Source organism: Dermacentor silvarum, chromosome 10 (assembly GCF_013339745.2).
Source record: "Dermacentor silvarum isolate Dsil-2018 chromosome 10, BIME_Dsil_1.4, whole genome shotgun sequence".
In the NCBI taxonomy this organism is placed as follows: domain Eukaryota; kingdom Metazoa; phylum Arthropoda; class Arachnida; order Ixodida; family Ixodidae; genus Dermacentor; species Dermacentor silvarum.
Genome location: NC_051163.1, coordinates 15,471,130 through 15,488,281, shown reverse-complemented (window position 1 = coordinate 15,488,281; position 17,152 = coordinate 15,471,130). Strand labels below are relative to the sequence as shown.

The window sequence follows — 17,152 nt, the reverse complement described above, 5'->3', positions numbered from 1 at the left end:
CACGCCCGACGACATATGCACCATGGAGAAAGATTAATTCTCCGTGATATGCACACACCATATATACATACTCTGCCCGTCGTTTAAACGCTGCGTTTTTCAAAGTTGAGCCATTGCGTACTCACTATATAGACGGCCACCCAACTCGCCCCGCGTTATATACACGTCCGTTTCTCGAGACTTACGCTGAGGCACTGCTCGCACAGGCCGCTCTTGCGCGGCTTGTCGTCCCGCTTGACCAGGATGCTGACCGGAGCCTTGGGAACCACGTCGGGCGCGCCTGGCGCCTTCAGAATCACGTCCGGCGCCACAGTCACCTGCCAGTTGCGCTTCCAGTTCACGCACGACACCTGGCTGTACGGCATGTCGGCGAGCACGCGCTTGACCTGTAGCATCGGCATGACAGCCGTTAATCCTGGCGTCGATCGCCCGATGTCCACAGCGATGCACTGTCGGAGCTGCGGTCCGAAATCACTGATGACCGAGAGCTCGGCTTTTCCACTCCTCCTTCGTGTAACTAATTCACCACGGAGACACACGTTGACGATAACCGCTGAAGACGAAAACAGTCGCGAAGATGTCCTTCAACGACCTTTCTTTAATAGTGCCCTCGAGGGTCGTAACTGGCGAAGCTAGTTGCTCACGGCGAACATCACGTCCTCATGTGTTGACGCCTTCGGGCACAGGCTTCACTCGAAAGCGCGTAGTGGCACACCACTGAGGTCACTGACCTCTAAATTCGGTCCCACACACCAGCACGCACACGTTCAGCCCAGAGACATATTGATGTTCAGAGCTGAGAACTAACTAACAGTCCGCTGTTTCTGCAACGAGAAGTCGCTCAGACTTAGTCCTCGAGTATTGTGGAAAGGCACCTGACAGGCGTATGCAGGTTATTTCTTGAAAAAAACACGGGATATCCTACCGCGCGAAGTTTCAGACGTGCCAGGACTTTGTATACACCTGAAGAAGAATAAGTAATATCGGACTAGCTGTGGTCTAAGGATCGGGAAGTGTCAAATGTCCTCCGACGATTCCTTCCGTGAGCTGGTCGATGAGTGGCTGTACAGGTCCCACCGCAAAACGGACTGCCGGGCAAGAAGTGTCGAACAAGGCCGCAGCATTTGTCGCGCCTGGCAAATATTCCTAGAAAGCGTCGACGCAGAGCGACACTTGACGAGTCCAGCGAGCGGTCGAACTGGGTGTACGATGAACTCGCAGGTCACTAGACGCCACAGGTGACGAGAACGGATGACACGGCACGGTCAACGCAGTCGCACCACAAGCGCCTTGGCAAGACGTGCCTCTGAGAGAAAGCTCGTATTAGAATAAACAGTGCATCGATTCCACTTGCACCCACTTGAACTTGAGGCCGCAGCGCTGAAACCGCCAGCCGAGAGAACACTGAACCGGCAGCCCATCAAACACTCGCAATGCCTCCCCCGACAATCCTGTTGCCTCGCTCGACCAATCTGGACGATTCCCCGCCAAAGGCGACGGTTTACACGAACAAAGGAACAAACAAACAAACAAAAAACGGAAACCCGGAAACAGAAACGCCAAAAGGGATTTGGTTTCTTGCCCAGACTTCTACTGCCAAGATAGAGTACAAAAAAAAGCGAGAAACGGAACGAGAAAGTGAGAGAAAATGCCAAACACCTCTGATCGCCGTCAGTGGCAGTGCGGAACAAGAGCCGAAATGAATTGGTTTCGAAGGTCGTTGGCTCACCCAGCCCCCTTCTGTGTGGACGGCTTGCTCGCTTACAGCCGGCTACAGCAGATAGCCCGGCCGCCCGGCCGCGACTTCCAGAATGGAGATAGACGGAGACGCAAGATCGCGTTAGCTTGCTTGCTTGCCCGAGGGCATGAACAAAGAAAGAAAGAAAAATATGCAGCGTTTCTCGTCTCCCAGGCAAGAACGGTTATAAAAAGGGGAGACAGAAATCAAAAGAAAAGAAAATGCGCGAGAACGCCGGGAAATTCCGCCGCCCCCTCCCCGCGTCTCTGCTAATTGGCGCGAGAGAAAAACAGAGAAAGAGAGAGAGAGAGAGAGAAAGAAACCGAGCAAGGAGGCAGCGCGAAAAGAAAAACGTAAAAATTAGAGGGAACGAAAAAGTATCGAAGCTGTACGAAAACAAAACCGTAAATGACGAAATTCAATACGATCGAGGAGTACAGGCAGCTCGCTCCTGGCAACTCGGTACACACGTTCCTCTACAACACGACCGACTCGCGTTCGAAACTATGCTGACTCAGTCGTACTGCGACGCGGTTTCCGCGGCGGTCGCACCGCGGAGACGGCAGAACTCTCACGAGTGCTGCGGTTATGTCACCACCTCCGAACACCGACGCACCCCACTCCTTCACGAAAGAGCCCCCGATGTCCAGTGCTACCGCTGCCTCTATCTTTATTTCTTTCTTTTCTCCCGGTAAGCGCTTTCGCATTCAAATTGCGAGACCGACGCGCAAGCGGCTTCGTCGACAGCGCCTGTGCCAGCACACCCCTCAATAAGAAAGGATGCAATAATAAAGAAGGTAACCCCTTCTTCTCTCTGCTGCGTGATAATACGGGTGAACAAGAAGTGAAACGCCTTCGGAGGGAGAACAAAACAAGACAATGCCTGTCCTTTCTGCGAGAGCGCAGCAGAACTAAGAGGCCTTACGCAAGGTGTGTGAGTGGTCTCAAGGCCGCGTGCGCCGCCCTTAACAATACTTACTATAGGCACGTTCGGGATGCACACCTAAACGACAGGGGCTCCGCTGTAGCATTCATTCAGCGCGCCTCTTCCTTCTCCTAAAAGCCACTAGCGCCGACAAGAACAGACATGTCTCTGTGGAATCCCCTCGGTCAACGCTGTGGCTCGTTTCGTTTATTTCCGAATAAACCGAAATTAACCGCGTAAATTAACGCGCAAATGGATAGATGAGATACCAGGAAGGCTCGCGTGTTCTCTCTCCTGCGCGCACCTGACTTCTTTCCCGGCGCAGTTAATGTGGTACGAACACTTTAACCCAATCTTTCACCCTTTCCAACTATAATTTCTTCTCTCTCTCTCTCTCTCTCTCTCCGGTATCGAGCGCTATGAAGACACGAAAGACAAAAAGAGCGAGAAAAGGGAATGAGATGACAGACAGCTGATGATAACTATTAAGCCCCACTAATCATCATCATCATAACTATTCCGCAAGGCAGCACGTCGGGAAGCTCTATAGCAAGCTATCGGCTCAACTTGTACGCCAAGGCGATGTACAGGCGAGAGGTTAACGAATGAATAGGCAGACTCTGGCACGGTTATCAGCAGAGGGCCGAGAAAAAAACCACAGATACACGAATTTGTGGACGGGAGAGTGTGATGAGAATGAGGTACTCTTATTATACAGGCAAATGTTGCCGAGCGTTGGGCCAATTAAGCTATCAGGCGGTGAGCGGAGATAAAGGGGCACAAAAATGGAACACGAGCCCACACAACGCTTTTATCAGAGGTGTCGGGAGGGTCGAACAAGTCAATGAACGCGCGAACAGGTGACACGCCGATAGGGACAACAGCTACAGTGAGGTGGCGTTGTACACGCAGCTGTAACTACGGGCATCTATCAGGCTGCAAGGCAAATGAACCGAGACAGAGGCGCAACAGGGCCAACTGCGCCTATCAGCTGATATCGCAACTCTAAGAAGGGAATATCTACAGGACAGAAGCGCCGACAGAGGCAACAGCTGTTCAGCGAATGGCGTGCTATATGTGTAAAGGCTGCTACAAACAATACGTTGCACGGATGTAGAAGACGGTGTAAAAATAAAACAAACAAACAAGCGAGTACCGCGCCTACCAGTTGATGCAAGAGAGCGGCGAGGAGAGACAAACGAGAATACGAACGTGCGAACGTGACAGAGGAGGAGACGCAGACAACAGCTCTTCTATAGCAACAGCTTGCTGTCGCTGCCTCAATTCAGGAGGCGGAGTACAGGTATACGAGGCGCTAAACACGCTTATCAGCGGGCTCTTCCCGGGACGTCCCGGCCGAGCAACCGACGACAAAAAATATATAAATCACAATAAAATAGGCTGGGCTTTCTCGTCCCCAGCTATATAACGAGTCCGCAATCCTTTCAACGCAGTCCTCTCTCGCCGAAGGCAGCAATTACGTCTCCCGCGCGACAATCTCGCCGTGACCCTAATGAGGCGAGAGAAAGTGTCGCCTGCACTTAGAGCAGACAAATAGCGCGAGAAAAAGGATAAAAGTCACGTGACGGGGCCGGCCGACGCGTCGTCTCTAATTCCGAGAACTCTGCGCTTCACAACACCTGATGTCGTGCCGGGAAGCCGCTTGTCCGAACCGATTTCGTTTCTCGGGCTTCTAAACACGCCGGGGAATCGCTGACGCCTTCGTCGTGGAGGTCAGCGCTTCGAAGACGTAAATCGACGTTTAGAGTGTTCCCGCAATTAATCTACCAGCACGCGGAAAGAGAAGCTAGCTTGTTCTCGAGACTTGGAACTTATACTCTTGATGGAACAGCTCGCGCACGCTCTCTCCCTGGCGCAGCGGGTGAAGTCACGTGGGCAGAAGAACGGCCAAACGAATCAGACTGAATCGACGGCTCCACTTGTCAAAATATCCAGCGTCTATTAGTTCCCTCCGGTATGAGCGAAAACCGCTTCTTTTCAACTGCATTCGTGAAGGTATACTCCTTTCCAATACAGTTGCCGGGCTTCTTTTGGAAACCGGTAAAACCGGTACAGAGTTATAGATAAGTTTACGACTAACCGGGGTATGTGCGATGTCGACGAGGAACGTCGCAGCCGCAGGAAATGCACGAGCGCTGTCACTTTCTTGCAAGATATTGTGATTTGCAGGAAACAATTCCGGACTACTTTTCGTTAGGTGAAATCGATACACACGGTTGAACACGAACGCACACGAGGCACGAATAAACCTGTAGTTTCCGAAGTCGGCTCCGGGTTCCGCAGACCGAGAATTCCTACGATTGACAAAAAAAAATCAAAATAAACGACGCGAGGTGCCGATATCGAAAGCTCCGGCGGTAGACACTAGCGAGAATAGACAACGACGTCCGCGGCTGCACTCAATCCACTACTAGCCAACGGGAGTGGTGAACACGAACAGCGATTCGGTAATAACGTCCTAGCACGCGCAAACAAATAATCACACACCCCAAAAAAAAAAGGTAAGAAACGCACGCTACTATACGTCCGGGTTTTACGAGTTACCCGAAGCAAGGCGTGCGGCCTCCCTCGCCAAACCCACAAACAGGAACTAACCCGAGAATCGTTGTTTACACGTTCGCTCGAGAGCCTCTTCACAATGTATAACAGCCACGCAGTTAGGCGGGGCGCGGCGTTGTCAAACGAAGCAAAATCAAATTTGCCGAGCGAGGAAACCAGACGTCGTAGCGCTTCGACAGGGGCGCCGTGTGCTACGCGAATGGTTAGGAAAGAATATTGGGAGAGGGGGTTGGGAGAGGGTACGTACTGCGAAGGGTATAGGACAATCAAAGGCCTTTCTTTCCGCAGTGCGCAAGAATACTCGAGCTTGGAGGAGGAGGAGGAGCAAGGCCGTCGACGGAGGGGGCAATTACGTCCACGACGAAAGAACCGTCTCTCGGCAAACGTACCATATATCTGTCCACGTCAGTCACGGAGTGCCCAACCGGCGGCAAATTGCACGATTGCGCAGGCAATCCACCGTAAGCGTATAGTGGCTGCGCGGGTCTCCCCCTTTCCCAACACTCTGTACCACGTGATCCTTCCCCCTTTTTTTTTCTTTCTTTCTTTTTCTCAGGCCGAAATGATCACACGGTGGAACTGGCTCCTCCTTATTTGTCTGCCTATTTTCGTATCTTGTTTTACGCGCGCAATAACCAAGGGAAAAATGAAAGACCAAGCAAAGTCTATATACAAAGAAGCACGGTAGCCAAAAGCAGAAGCGGTGACATTGTTGTGAAACGGCTGCGTGACCGCTCTTCCGACAGTTTAAGCTAGAAGCCGCGACAATCGATGATTCTTTGCAAAGTTTCGAAATCGGTCGAGAAATACGGGTTTCTGGGGAAAAAAATATTAAGAAGAATTCTGTGCTTCCGAAAGCACAACCTGTGGTTACGCTGCTTGTACGAACGTTGTGAGTCAACTTTATGCGTCACCACGTCTGTGTGTCGTGAAATTGTTCGCATGAATCACGAAACGATTGAGAAAGTTTTTGCAGAAAAGCACGCGTAGCGAAAGAGTCATCTAAAGACTACTGCCTTCAGATCGACGCCTTCAAGTGACGCGTCATTTCTCGAGCCAGGCTGAGGTTGGTTAGCGAGTCACATGCACTGCGAGCTACAAAATGCGATCGAGAAGCCAATAGAGGAAATTGTCACGGCAACCAATACCACCGCGAACGGAATGCCTCAGGCGAACGCTGCAAGTTTCAAAAAAGTCAGTCGCCAGCGGCGTCAGTTCCACGTATTTTGAATGCACGAGATCTTCCACTATGCCCTTCCTGAACACAAAACCGCAAAAATCTCTGACGTCATCGAATTTCGTCAGTTATACCGTAAACAAATCAGCGCCTCTTCGACCTGAGCACTTCTGCCGAAGCTTACGTGGACCAGCAGTTCGTGACTTCTTTCAGTGACGATCGGGATATTACCGAATGCCGCTATCTTTCTTCAATTCTTCCACAGTTTACGACAGATGAGCGGGGTCGCAGCTAATCACTTCTGAGAAAATCAAAAGCGCCCGTATTCCACTGCTTGCGACCGCCTCGAGATGCTTGCATAGAATCGCACAAGCTAGTGCGAGGCACTCAAGAATGTCTCGACTGAACGGGAAGCACACAACGCGACCACATACGGACGTGCGGTTGTGCTTACCAGCGGAGCTTGAAACAACGTCCAACTCGCACAATATCTGCCACACGAAGAGCGATCACGAGCGGTTAAAAAAAAAAAAAAAGAAGAAGAAGGCGCGCGCCCGCACACGCAAATCTCGCGGAAAAGACTGACAAGAAGCTGCTGCTCCTCCAAAACTGAGCACCGACGTAGTTCTCTTCGCAAACAAAATTATTCCGAACGATTCACAAGGTGAAGGTCTCGGGAGGGAGGGGGGAGGGGGCTTGTATCAAAAGCGCTGCTGGATTTCACGAATAAGCCGCTCCCGACCCGCGAAACCTAACACCACAGGAAACACGAGCACGAGCTTCGAACGTACAGCCACTTTCGCTTCTTCGAAATTGTCGCGAACGCAACTTGTTTTCACGAAGTCAGGTCGAGCGCGATCTTCAACGTAGTTCTTGCACAAGCAGAATCCAGTGACGTTCAAAGACAGCCTTCCTTCGCCTAAGTCTCGGATGCGACAAATGCAAATACGACAGCGAGACAACTTGCAGAGAACAAGCTGGAAGCTCCTTACGGACCGGTTGGCGTCCACGAAGGGTGTACTTCTTGTGCTTGGGCTTCTTTTCTTTCTTTTCTTTTTCACTGTAAGGTCGTCAGGCAGCCGTAGCAACACACAATTATTCACAACGCAACGCAACGCGCACGTGACACCAGCACACTCAATCACGAGGAGAATTTGCACACCATGCCAGGGCTACCCGTACACGCTAAAGCACCAGCTCGTCACACATAAGCCGGCACCGACGACGTAACACCGACGAAAACGTTGGCAACCAGCCGCCACTGCATCTGTGATTAGCAACGTTCGTTCATCGGTTAAAACTTGTCCCGCTGAACACACGTCTCCTCGCCTGTCGATGACGGCCGTCTGCCGGAAGTCCTATAGTCGTCTGTCACCTACGAACGTTAAGAATTCGTCTGCTCATCGACGACTGTCCATCTGGAGCCAACGTTGCAGACGACGTGTCTTCGAATTCCAACCCAAGCGCGGTCGCAGACGAAACGCAAATGACCACGGTAAACAGGAAACGTCAAATATGAAGAAAGAAAATTAACGAATCAAGCAGCCACCACCGCACGCTAATTACGCAAGAACCGTTCATTCACCGGTCGACACTCATCCACCACGCGTATTCTTCTTGCTTGTCAAAAGGGAGTCAGCTGCCCGACTTCCTAGTCGTCTGCTCGCACACTACTGTCCGTCTGCTACTCGTTGTGCCACAGGCACAAGCGTTTCTGGGAAGCAGCGCTACCGTACGGTCGAGAAGCTAAGGGGCACAAAAGAGCAAAAAAAAATAACGGAAGGATAAAAAAAAAAACTAAAATCAAGTGCAAGACCGACGACGAAGGCACGCGACACAAAACGTAGTCGCCACCACAACCGATTACGTCCGAACCGGGCATGCCCTTGAAGCCAGAGCTGCGGGCGGTGGCTTTCTCTGCTTTTCCATCTGGCTCGGACCTTTTTTGCCTTTTTTTTTTCTGTTTCCTCTTTCAAGGTGGACTGCAGACGCCCTATAGCGCTGCTTTCTATATATAGTGTAGCGCTCGACGCGAGCACTGCCGCCTCCTATTTTTTTTTTTTTTTTCCAAAGAATCGCCTCCGTACAGCCAGTCTCGCCAAAGTTTTTTTTTTTTTCCGTTTCTTTTTGTCTCCTTTTCTAAGCCTTCATAAAGTATTCTCGTCTCGTCACGAGCGCGTGACAAATCCAGCTTCGCCACAGATAATGAAGTCCTTCTTCAAGCAGCGATGCACAAGTACAGACCACTTGCATGTCTAACGCAGACCTGTCAGCCTCTATGCTGGCCGAGGCATTCAGAAGCTCATTCGGCATGGCAGAATGATTTATGCGCGGTTTCCGCACAAAACGTCTTCGTTCGTGAATTAGAGGTCTACAGCATGTACAACTACAAAGTACTGGGCACCAGTCGGGTGATTGAGGGGAAAAGAAAAACAATCAATGAGTAGACGTAGCTTCTTGGACTTCAGCTTGTCAACTTACATTACTTGTAAGCATTGAATCCGCGCAACTCGAAAGACGCAATAGCGAATCGAGGCAAGACGGGAGGAATGAGATCTCTTCAAAGCTTTGACGTCAATCTGCCCAAGAGCAAGGAACTCTTGTGTGTACGGGGCGCATTCAGCTGTTACAGACAGTAAATGTAAATTAACTAGCGCATGCGCGAAGTGACGCAAAAATCGTATCGTATGCACGTGATCTTTTCTATGGCAGACGTGGGCCGAACCCGACGGTATCTATACTCATGTTCTCTCTGTACATTTCTCTATACTGCAGATACACATGTGCAAGACCAGGATCACAGACCGACATGGATGGCAGTTCAGAGGCTGTGACCAAAGAGGGAAGGATGAGTCACTCGAGGCGTCACAAAGGAACTGGCGACTCTGCCCCGAGATCAGGCAAGGCGCTTCCGAGAATGACGTCACCTGAGGCTACAACATAGCAAGCCCGCACTCAGCTCTGCCGTGAAGACTCACTATCGATATGCCTACTCAGACGAGGGTCCGGCAGTGAAGGCAGTTTCCAAGAGAACTTGGGTGTAGAAGAAAACCGCTTGAGATAATTGGAACCCCTTGACGACAGCCACTGAAGCTATACCAAGCTTGGAAGTATTGATACATCTACATGTAGGAAACTGCCAAAACGGCTGTTCTCGGAACGTTTTCTGAAATTCGAGTTGACCAAGAGTTTCGGGGACAAATGTCAATCACAAGTATAACTAAGCTTGCCCGCCCGACCAGTCACGGAGGAGGGCTCAGAGCTTACCTGTCCAGGATCACAAGAGGGTCACGGCCCACCAGGACATTCACAAAGCCATCACTAGCCACAGCCCAGGGTCTCGGAAGACTTCACTGCTCACTCCTGGTAAAGAAGCTCGCTTAGTTAAGGGGCCCAGTTTTACGAACTCTCAGCAGTCACCAGTCGATAAGGACAAGGGAACTGAGCACAGTTGCCGTCGTACGAGTTGGCGACGTTTTGAGAAGGTTCTACACCGCAACAGCGTAGTTCTTAGCCAGGACATACAACAAGTGGGTCCTAAATTGCAACGGTACTCCCTGTCGGCCAATATACCCAGAAAGTGACCTCGACCTCACCCACTGACTTCAAAGATGCACAGTCGTCAGTACGAGCTCGGAAGACAGCAAGGAACTACAAGTCAACGACGGTTCTCACAACAGCGCAGTCTTCAAAATGACTTTTATCCCCGACTGCCGGGAATGCGAAGTGATCGAGAGCTGGCGCATGATCAGAAGACACGGGAGAACACACAGCACAGCCCGCCACGAAATCCTGCATCCAGGACAACATCGCTGCAGGCGCCAACATGTATGGCCTCGCGCCGTCCACGAGAGAATCTGGCGGCTTCGCATCACGAAAGCCTTCTGCTGGTGCCATATTCTCGCTTAACACAGTCCCAGGCACATAATCAACGAAGAACGGCGACGTTTCGGATCGCGCCAGCCCTGGTGGCCCCCACATCCATGCAGGCAGGTACGTGAAAAGCACGCATGTCTGAGATGCGACGCCCCGCACGCTAATGAAGTCATGGCACAATCGTTATACGCGCACGAGGACATACGCGGACTTGCATGTATACACAGCGGCAACTCGCTTAACGCACGAGGCGTGGTTACATTTCGCGTTCACCTCCGTACACAGGCCTGGCGCAACTAGGAATGCAACGTTGTGTGTGCCGTTGCGTGTATGCGGGTCCTTTGCGTTCCAGAAAGAAGGGGGGTATAAAAGGGTAAGAGAGAAAGGGAGAGACTACACATCACGGACCGGTGCGCAGATGTTAAGCCTAGTCGTCTGCTTTTTTTTTTTTTTTTTTTTTTTTTTTTTTTTTTTTTTTCCTCGCCCCGCTTGCTTGTTTGTCGTCTGCTCTTTCTGTTGGACACTTCGCGGTTTCGACAGCGCCCTCTGGACGCCTACAGCGGTACACACAACCTCGTTTTTGTTTCTTGTTTTTTTTTTTTTTTTTTTTTTCTTGAGCCACGCGCGCGTATCCGCCGCCTTCTGTGCCGCATTTTTTTTTATATTCATCCCCCCCCCCCCCCCCCTGGTGTCGTGATTACGTTTAAAGACGACAGAGTCACGCCCTGGCACTGACGCGTATCAAACCAGTCCTTGCAACCATTTTGGCCCCGCAAGAAGAAGAAGCAGGCCATGATGCGGATTTACCGGTTGGCTGCCTGCCTCCGACCGCTTTCTGTCAGCGTCGCTGCGAAGTTTGTCCGATTGTTGGCACCTACCGCCAAGTGGTTTAGAAACGAGCTCCGCCGCCGACTACAGCCGGGCGAGCGCTCGACTCATCGCGAAATTTTTGCATCGATTCTCGAGACACGGCCGATAGCCGTCGCTCTTGAATTGAAGCACTGCTCCCTTCAGAAGTATACACAGTAACTCTGGGGAAAAAAACGGCCGGTGGATTGATGACGTAAGAATGGGAACAAGAATGAAAAGAATATTACCTTTTGCGGCAATAGAATTCTCTAAGGGCCCGTAATAAACCAAGCATGAAAGGCGAACCCACCACTACTCTGTTTCGAAGAAGACGTTGATAAAATTGAGGGCGGGTTGCCAATATTTATACAGCGGCAACACAATGAAAGGTAGCTTTACCTTGTATGTATATTCATATAGCTTAGTGCAAAAAGAATATTTAAAAGGTTCGATAGCGTGTTACATCGACAGAGCCAAGAAAAAGAAAAGTATTAGACAGATGAAAATAACGAGCAGGGTGGCAATGGACGTATCCGGTTTCAAGGGAAGTGCCCACGGAATCTTCTCATCAAGACATCCGCGCAAAGACTTCAAGAACAAATACACAGGCTATAGTGTAACGAGTATCTTGCCTTCTTGAAATGCGAGCATCCATCCAGAGTTAGGTGGTGCCACAGTGATACATTTTGGGGACTCCGCTCTAAATCAAAGCAGAGGCAAACTGCACAAAGTGCGTTAACAGGAATATCATTTATTGTACAAAAATGATACATCAAAATAGATAAAGCGCCGTCTGTATATGCAATATCATCACCAGTGATTTTATAATGAAAAGCGCAGTCTGCTAAACAATCAATTCAACTTCACTGCGTATGGGTATCATGACTGTGCACACCGAAGTAATATTGATGCGATATCCGTCAAACGCTTAGTATGGCTAAATATAATCGCGTAGGCTAACCGACTCGCACACCCTGCCCAGTAATACTATCCATCGATCCAGTAACACCATTAGGCAACAACACAGAGAAACCGCAGTCAGCGTTGACGAGTCAAACAACGCCTACGGCACGGTATATAGGAACGACGTTACAAGGAATGCGAGACGAAAGATCACACGTTTCAGTGAAGTCATATCATTTCGTTCATTTGACCCCTAGACACGAGGCTTCAGTGCTAATATTTCACTAACCACCAGCCAATTCCGCTTGCGTGCAGCATTAAGTTTACAGCTACAACTGCGCAATCAAAACATACGTCGCAATATTATGCTCAGCATAAATTCGGACGTCTAAGGCAGGATATTTTTATACATTACTACACCTGCAGTACTGGGAATGGCAAATCTGTTTTGTAGCAGATTTTGTAGCAGGAAGAATGATGTTTCGTAGAAGCGGCTCTTAATTTAGTAGCAGGTTGCCAAAGCAAGAGAAACAGAGGACAAGAAAGACGAAAAAAAAAAAAACATGCTCATTGCATTTGTTACAGATATAACACAAATTTAAATTATGACTAGAATTATTGAATGCTCGCTTGGCATTACAGCTGTGCGAATTACCGCGGCTGCTGGCACAGAGCTGTGCTAAAATTACAACAGGAGTGCACTAGGTACTTCTTCACAAGCAGCAGAAAGCCAGACAACAAAGCAACAACACACAGAAGACACGAAACCAACTGATTCTCAAAACTCCGCCACGCTGACAGGATTTAAAAATGTGGCTTTCAGTCAGCAGCACAGAATAGCTTTCACACCACAAAAGACAATATAAGATTACAGCAAACAGTACTTAGCTTTCATAAAAAAAAAAGTTATACATTTCATAACTGCAACAAACGTAATGCTGTAGAGCACATAAAAGTGTTGCCTTTTCGCTTGGAAGGTGAAGCACTGATAGCGATAGCAAAGTATTTACACTATAGCATCATCTCCATTACCGCGAATCTCGCATGGCTCGGGTCACAAGTCGTGAGTATGGAATGTAAGGCACTTTCGATCTCGATCCGGCTGGTCGCAGCAGCCGCCGCTCTGCTTCGCCTTCCTTATACAGGGTGTCCCAGCTATCACGCAGCAGATTTTTAAAAAAAAAGAGGAACGGCGTTACGCGAAGCAAACCTAGTGGGTATTGTTTCCAGTGCAGTGGAGTAGCCGCCAGTAATTTTTTTCGTTACTGACATTTAATTACGTAATTATAATTAATTATCCAACTCGAGAAGTACTGGCCTAATTATCAAAGTGTCAATGAGAAAGTTGTAGAGCACCCTGAAAAACTACCGATACAGCTTTCTGTTGCTCAATACGTGTTGCATAAAAGTATTTTTCCGAGCGTGAAAGAAGTCCGCGAATACACGCAAAGTGCCTCGAACGGCCAGTCGCGCGGCAATTCTGCGTGTATTGGCGAGCTTCTTTCACACTCGGAAAAACACATTTATGTAGCACGCATTGAGCAACAGAAAGTTGTATCGGTAGTTTTTCTGTGCACTCTACACATTTTTCATTGACACTTTGATAATTATGACAGTAGTTCTCGAGTTAGATAATTAATTACAATTACCTAATTAAACCTCAGTAGCAAAAAAATTACTGGCGGCTACTCCACTGTACTGGAAACAATACGCACTAGGTTTGCTTCGCGTAACGCCGTTCCTTCTTTTTTTAAATCGTGCTGCGTGATAGCTGGGACACCCTGTATAATAAATGTAAGGACGACGGTAGGGTGACTAACGACGACACGCTATGTTGGCCGCCGTTGCGTCATTCGTTACAACCCAACTGCACGAAGTATGGTTTGCAGTGTTGTAGGCCGTATAAGTTACAGTAAACATTCACTTACTAATTAAACTAACGAGCATGGTGTCACGCGTGAACATGAACTGACCTCACTCGATGACCGCGAACACTCGCTGTCACAACGCTGGCGTGAATGAACAGCGCACAGAGGGGAGCAAAAACGCTTCTGCTGTCGCTCCCTTCAACGCGTCTCCAAAGCTTGAGATTACGCGACCTTATAAGCGCTAGGTGCCCGGGAAGACAGCGCACATGCAGCCACCAGCCATCTCGGTTCGCCCAACGTTTGCACTCGCCGGAGATTACCTCCAAGATAGGGCGCGGGCGGTGTGCACACGATCAGCCACGCGGACAGCCATGCGCATAAATGACCGAGCTAGCTGAGGAGACGCGTGCTTGTTCACGCGGTACCACGCGCTCACCTTCCACCCAACCCCCCCCCCCCCCTCCCTCCCCTGTAATTCAGTTTCCAGGGCGGCAGGGCCCGCGACTGTGACGCCACCACTCGGTAGAACATGAACCACGGCAGCGCCTCGACTCTGGGCACTTTTGCTCCCTAAAGAACTGACGCTTCCTGGATACTACACAGGAAACGCCCCTAGCTCCGTTCGTCCCTAGCTACGCTGGTTGCAGACGTTGCATAGGGTGACGGTACTCTTTGCATAGGGTGGTGGTGACTTCCACCTGGCGTTGACCACAACTGCTCTTCCCAGTGGCCTCCAAGACTGCGCAGTGCGGTTCGTCTTCGAGCAGCTTCGGAGCAGTTTCTCTCATTTGTAGCATGGATGAAGCAGCTTTAACGGAATGTAGCAGATTAGATCAATACTACGTTGCAGCATCCCCCCCCCCCTGCACCTGGCTACAAAATATAGTTCTAATTTGAGAACAGGGCATATTAGGGAGAGACAAGAAGAAGGGTTTAATGGAAGCCGAAGATGTCAGCTTTGCGATATGCAGGACTTGTTACTTCAAATGAGAAGTTCGAGACGACATGAAGACGAACAAAAAAAAATACAAGAGAAGAAGAAGACAAAAGCTAAAGACAATAAAACCAGAAATAAACTAATCAAGCCCGGATGATTAACAAAAGCTCAAAGGCTTTTTGAAAAGCTCACGTAAACAATGCGACGACCTCAAGCAAGCTGTAAATCAATGCATATACTTCAGAGTTACGTGGTTGTAAACTTTGTGCATTTATTTTGTTTTATATTTACGAATTCCCGGCCCTTCTGCTGTTGATGCTGGTGTCATCGCCGTCTTGTATGTGGTTGTTGTTATTTATAATCTGGGCCGCAAGTCAAAAATTTCGCTTCGGAATGCAGGTAGAATATAATGTTCTCCTTTAAACGCAACAACGTTCATTCAATACGGTTCATAAGAAGAGCAGTTCTCCGTTTCACAATTATGTAAATAGTGATATCCGGCTTGAGTTTAATAATTATCACAGCTTCTCACTAAGCACTTCGTGGTGCGCTGAGATACTTCCGATACGAACCAGGGAGCAAGCATGTTTTGTTCTACGCGAACTACGAACAAATGTGAACCTAACGGTCCCGATCCACTCCAAACAAATCGAAATTTCCCGCCAGCTCAGAGCACACGCTGCGGCTGAATGCTGGTCAAAGAATGGTGGCGCCATCTGCAGACCAGACAGTAAAGCGAGACGCCCGCCAAGTTTGAACAGAAAGGCGGGAAGTTCACCGCCATCCGAAATCGCGCTAAACGTCGACCGTTCGCTCGTACCTGCCGTACGGCAGATAGTAAATTTATATCACCCTTTCCCCCTCCCCAAGTGTAGGGTAGCCAAACGGGCACGTCCTTGGTTAACCTCCCTACCTTTCCCTCTTCGTTTCTCTCTCTCTCTTTTATGTCACCCATCCTATATTTCGCGTTTGTACAGAGTTATCTGAGCTACTGCACAGTATCGTGGGGCAGCACATATAAATCGCATTTGAAATCTATTAGCCGCTTAGAAAAGAGCCCCCCCCCCCCCCCCCAATAAGAATTATTACAATTTCAAACAGGACGGATACCACAAAAACAACTCTTCCAACTGTTGCGTGTACTTCCGTTAGACTCTGTTCAGGTATTAAGTGTTGCTGACATTATACATAGAATAATAAAACATGATGATCCTCCCCCATTAAGCACATTTACGTTAACAGCGCGCTGAACAAGAACTGCAGCGAACAGCAGCTTTAATTTACCGGTTGCCAGAAATGCCCACGGTCGAAGGCTAACAGAATTTCACGGCGCTCTCATTTAGAATGCCATACCGACTGATGTGAAAGCAGCACATTACTTTTCCGCGGCCGTGAAGCGTTTCATATTCAGCGGATAAGTGGTACAATAGGATAAATGGTCTACTTTTTTGATGTTATCCTCTGTATAATTGAGTCATGTGCTTTCTAATATCTGTATTCAGTTCTGTTTTCCTTTTGTCACTGTTGTATCCGCTTGCCGAATTATGTATAGGAATGTTGAACAACTGGTCCCTTTACTGGCCAGCCAGGCTATGGGACCAAACAAGTTTTGCGAAGTTTTCTGTATAATGTGAATAGCAAAGTAAGAATTAAAACAAAAGAAAGTTAAGAATCGGTAAAAAAAATGAAAACAAATTACGGAATTTTATTTCCCAAAGGAGCATTCTGGCTACGGGAGACGCTGCAGGGAAAAACAGCGGTCTGATTTTTTACCAATTCAGGCTCTTTAATAGTCACCCAAATCGCGGGACACGAGGAGTTATCGTATTCCATGCTCATCGGAATGCGTTCCACAAAGCCCGGAATCGAACCCGTCACCTCCTGCACAGCAGCATTTAGCGCTTGTGTGTGCTCAAAGCTTTCGGTCCTGTGCGATCTGGTGGTGCGCTAAAGTTACTATAGTCGGATACAACTTAAAGGGGCCCTGAACCACTTTTTATCGAAGTAGAGAAAGGCGTTTGCAGTGAAAATAGGCTATTTCAGAAATACTTTGCCGCAAAAGATACTTCAATTCGTTCAGCAGAAGCGGAGTTATTGGCAATGAAACACGGCCTCCGCTGTGCTCCCCTTCCTCCTTCAATGTCTTGCACTGCGAAGGCTACGGTGGAGTGGGGCGGAGCCACAACGCTCCACCTTCGAAACGTCACCGTGGTGCGCAGTTCAAATTTCATTTTGGGTGTTAACGTAGACGCCAGTACTTCCGATTTTGGTGCCTACGACGCGCTAAACGTAAGCTAAA

The 17,152-nt window shown here is 49.1% G+C and overlaps 1 protein-coding gene and 1 long non-coding RNA gene across 4 annotated transcripts in view; one reads left to right on the top strand and one right to left on the bottom strand.

Annotated features, from left to right (window-relative positions):
- LOC119465806 (adenosylhomocysteinase-like 1) overlaps positions 1–17,152 on the bottom strand; it is a 286,195-nt gene that overhangs the window by 243,414 nt on the left and 25,629 nt on the right. The window contains exon 1 of one of the 3 annotated variants that reach the window (XM_037726271.2): positions 186–1,600. The exons of the other annotated variants lie outside the window; for them this stretch is intronic. Coding sequence (XP_037582199.1) covers positions 186–401 — 216 coding nt within the window. The 5' untranslated portion in view covers positions 402–1,600. Of the gene's footprint in view, positions 1–185; positions 1,601–17,152 lie in introns of those variants that run through there. 3 annotated transcript variants of the gene reach the window in all.
- The window catches only part of LOC119465810 (uncharacterized), a 57,483-nt gene that overhangs the window by 27,428 nt on the left and 12,903 nt on the right, over positions 1–17,152 (top strand). The window contains exon 2 of the long non-coding RNA XR_005194924.2: positions 9,196–10,413. This is a non-coding gene — a long non-coding RNA (uncharacterized LOC119465810). The remainder of the gene's footprint in view (positions 1–9,195; positions 10,414–17,152) is intronic.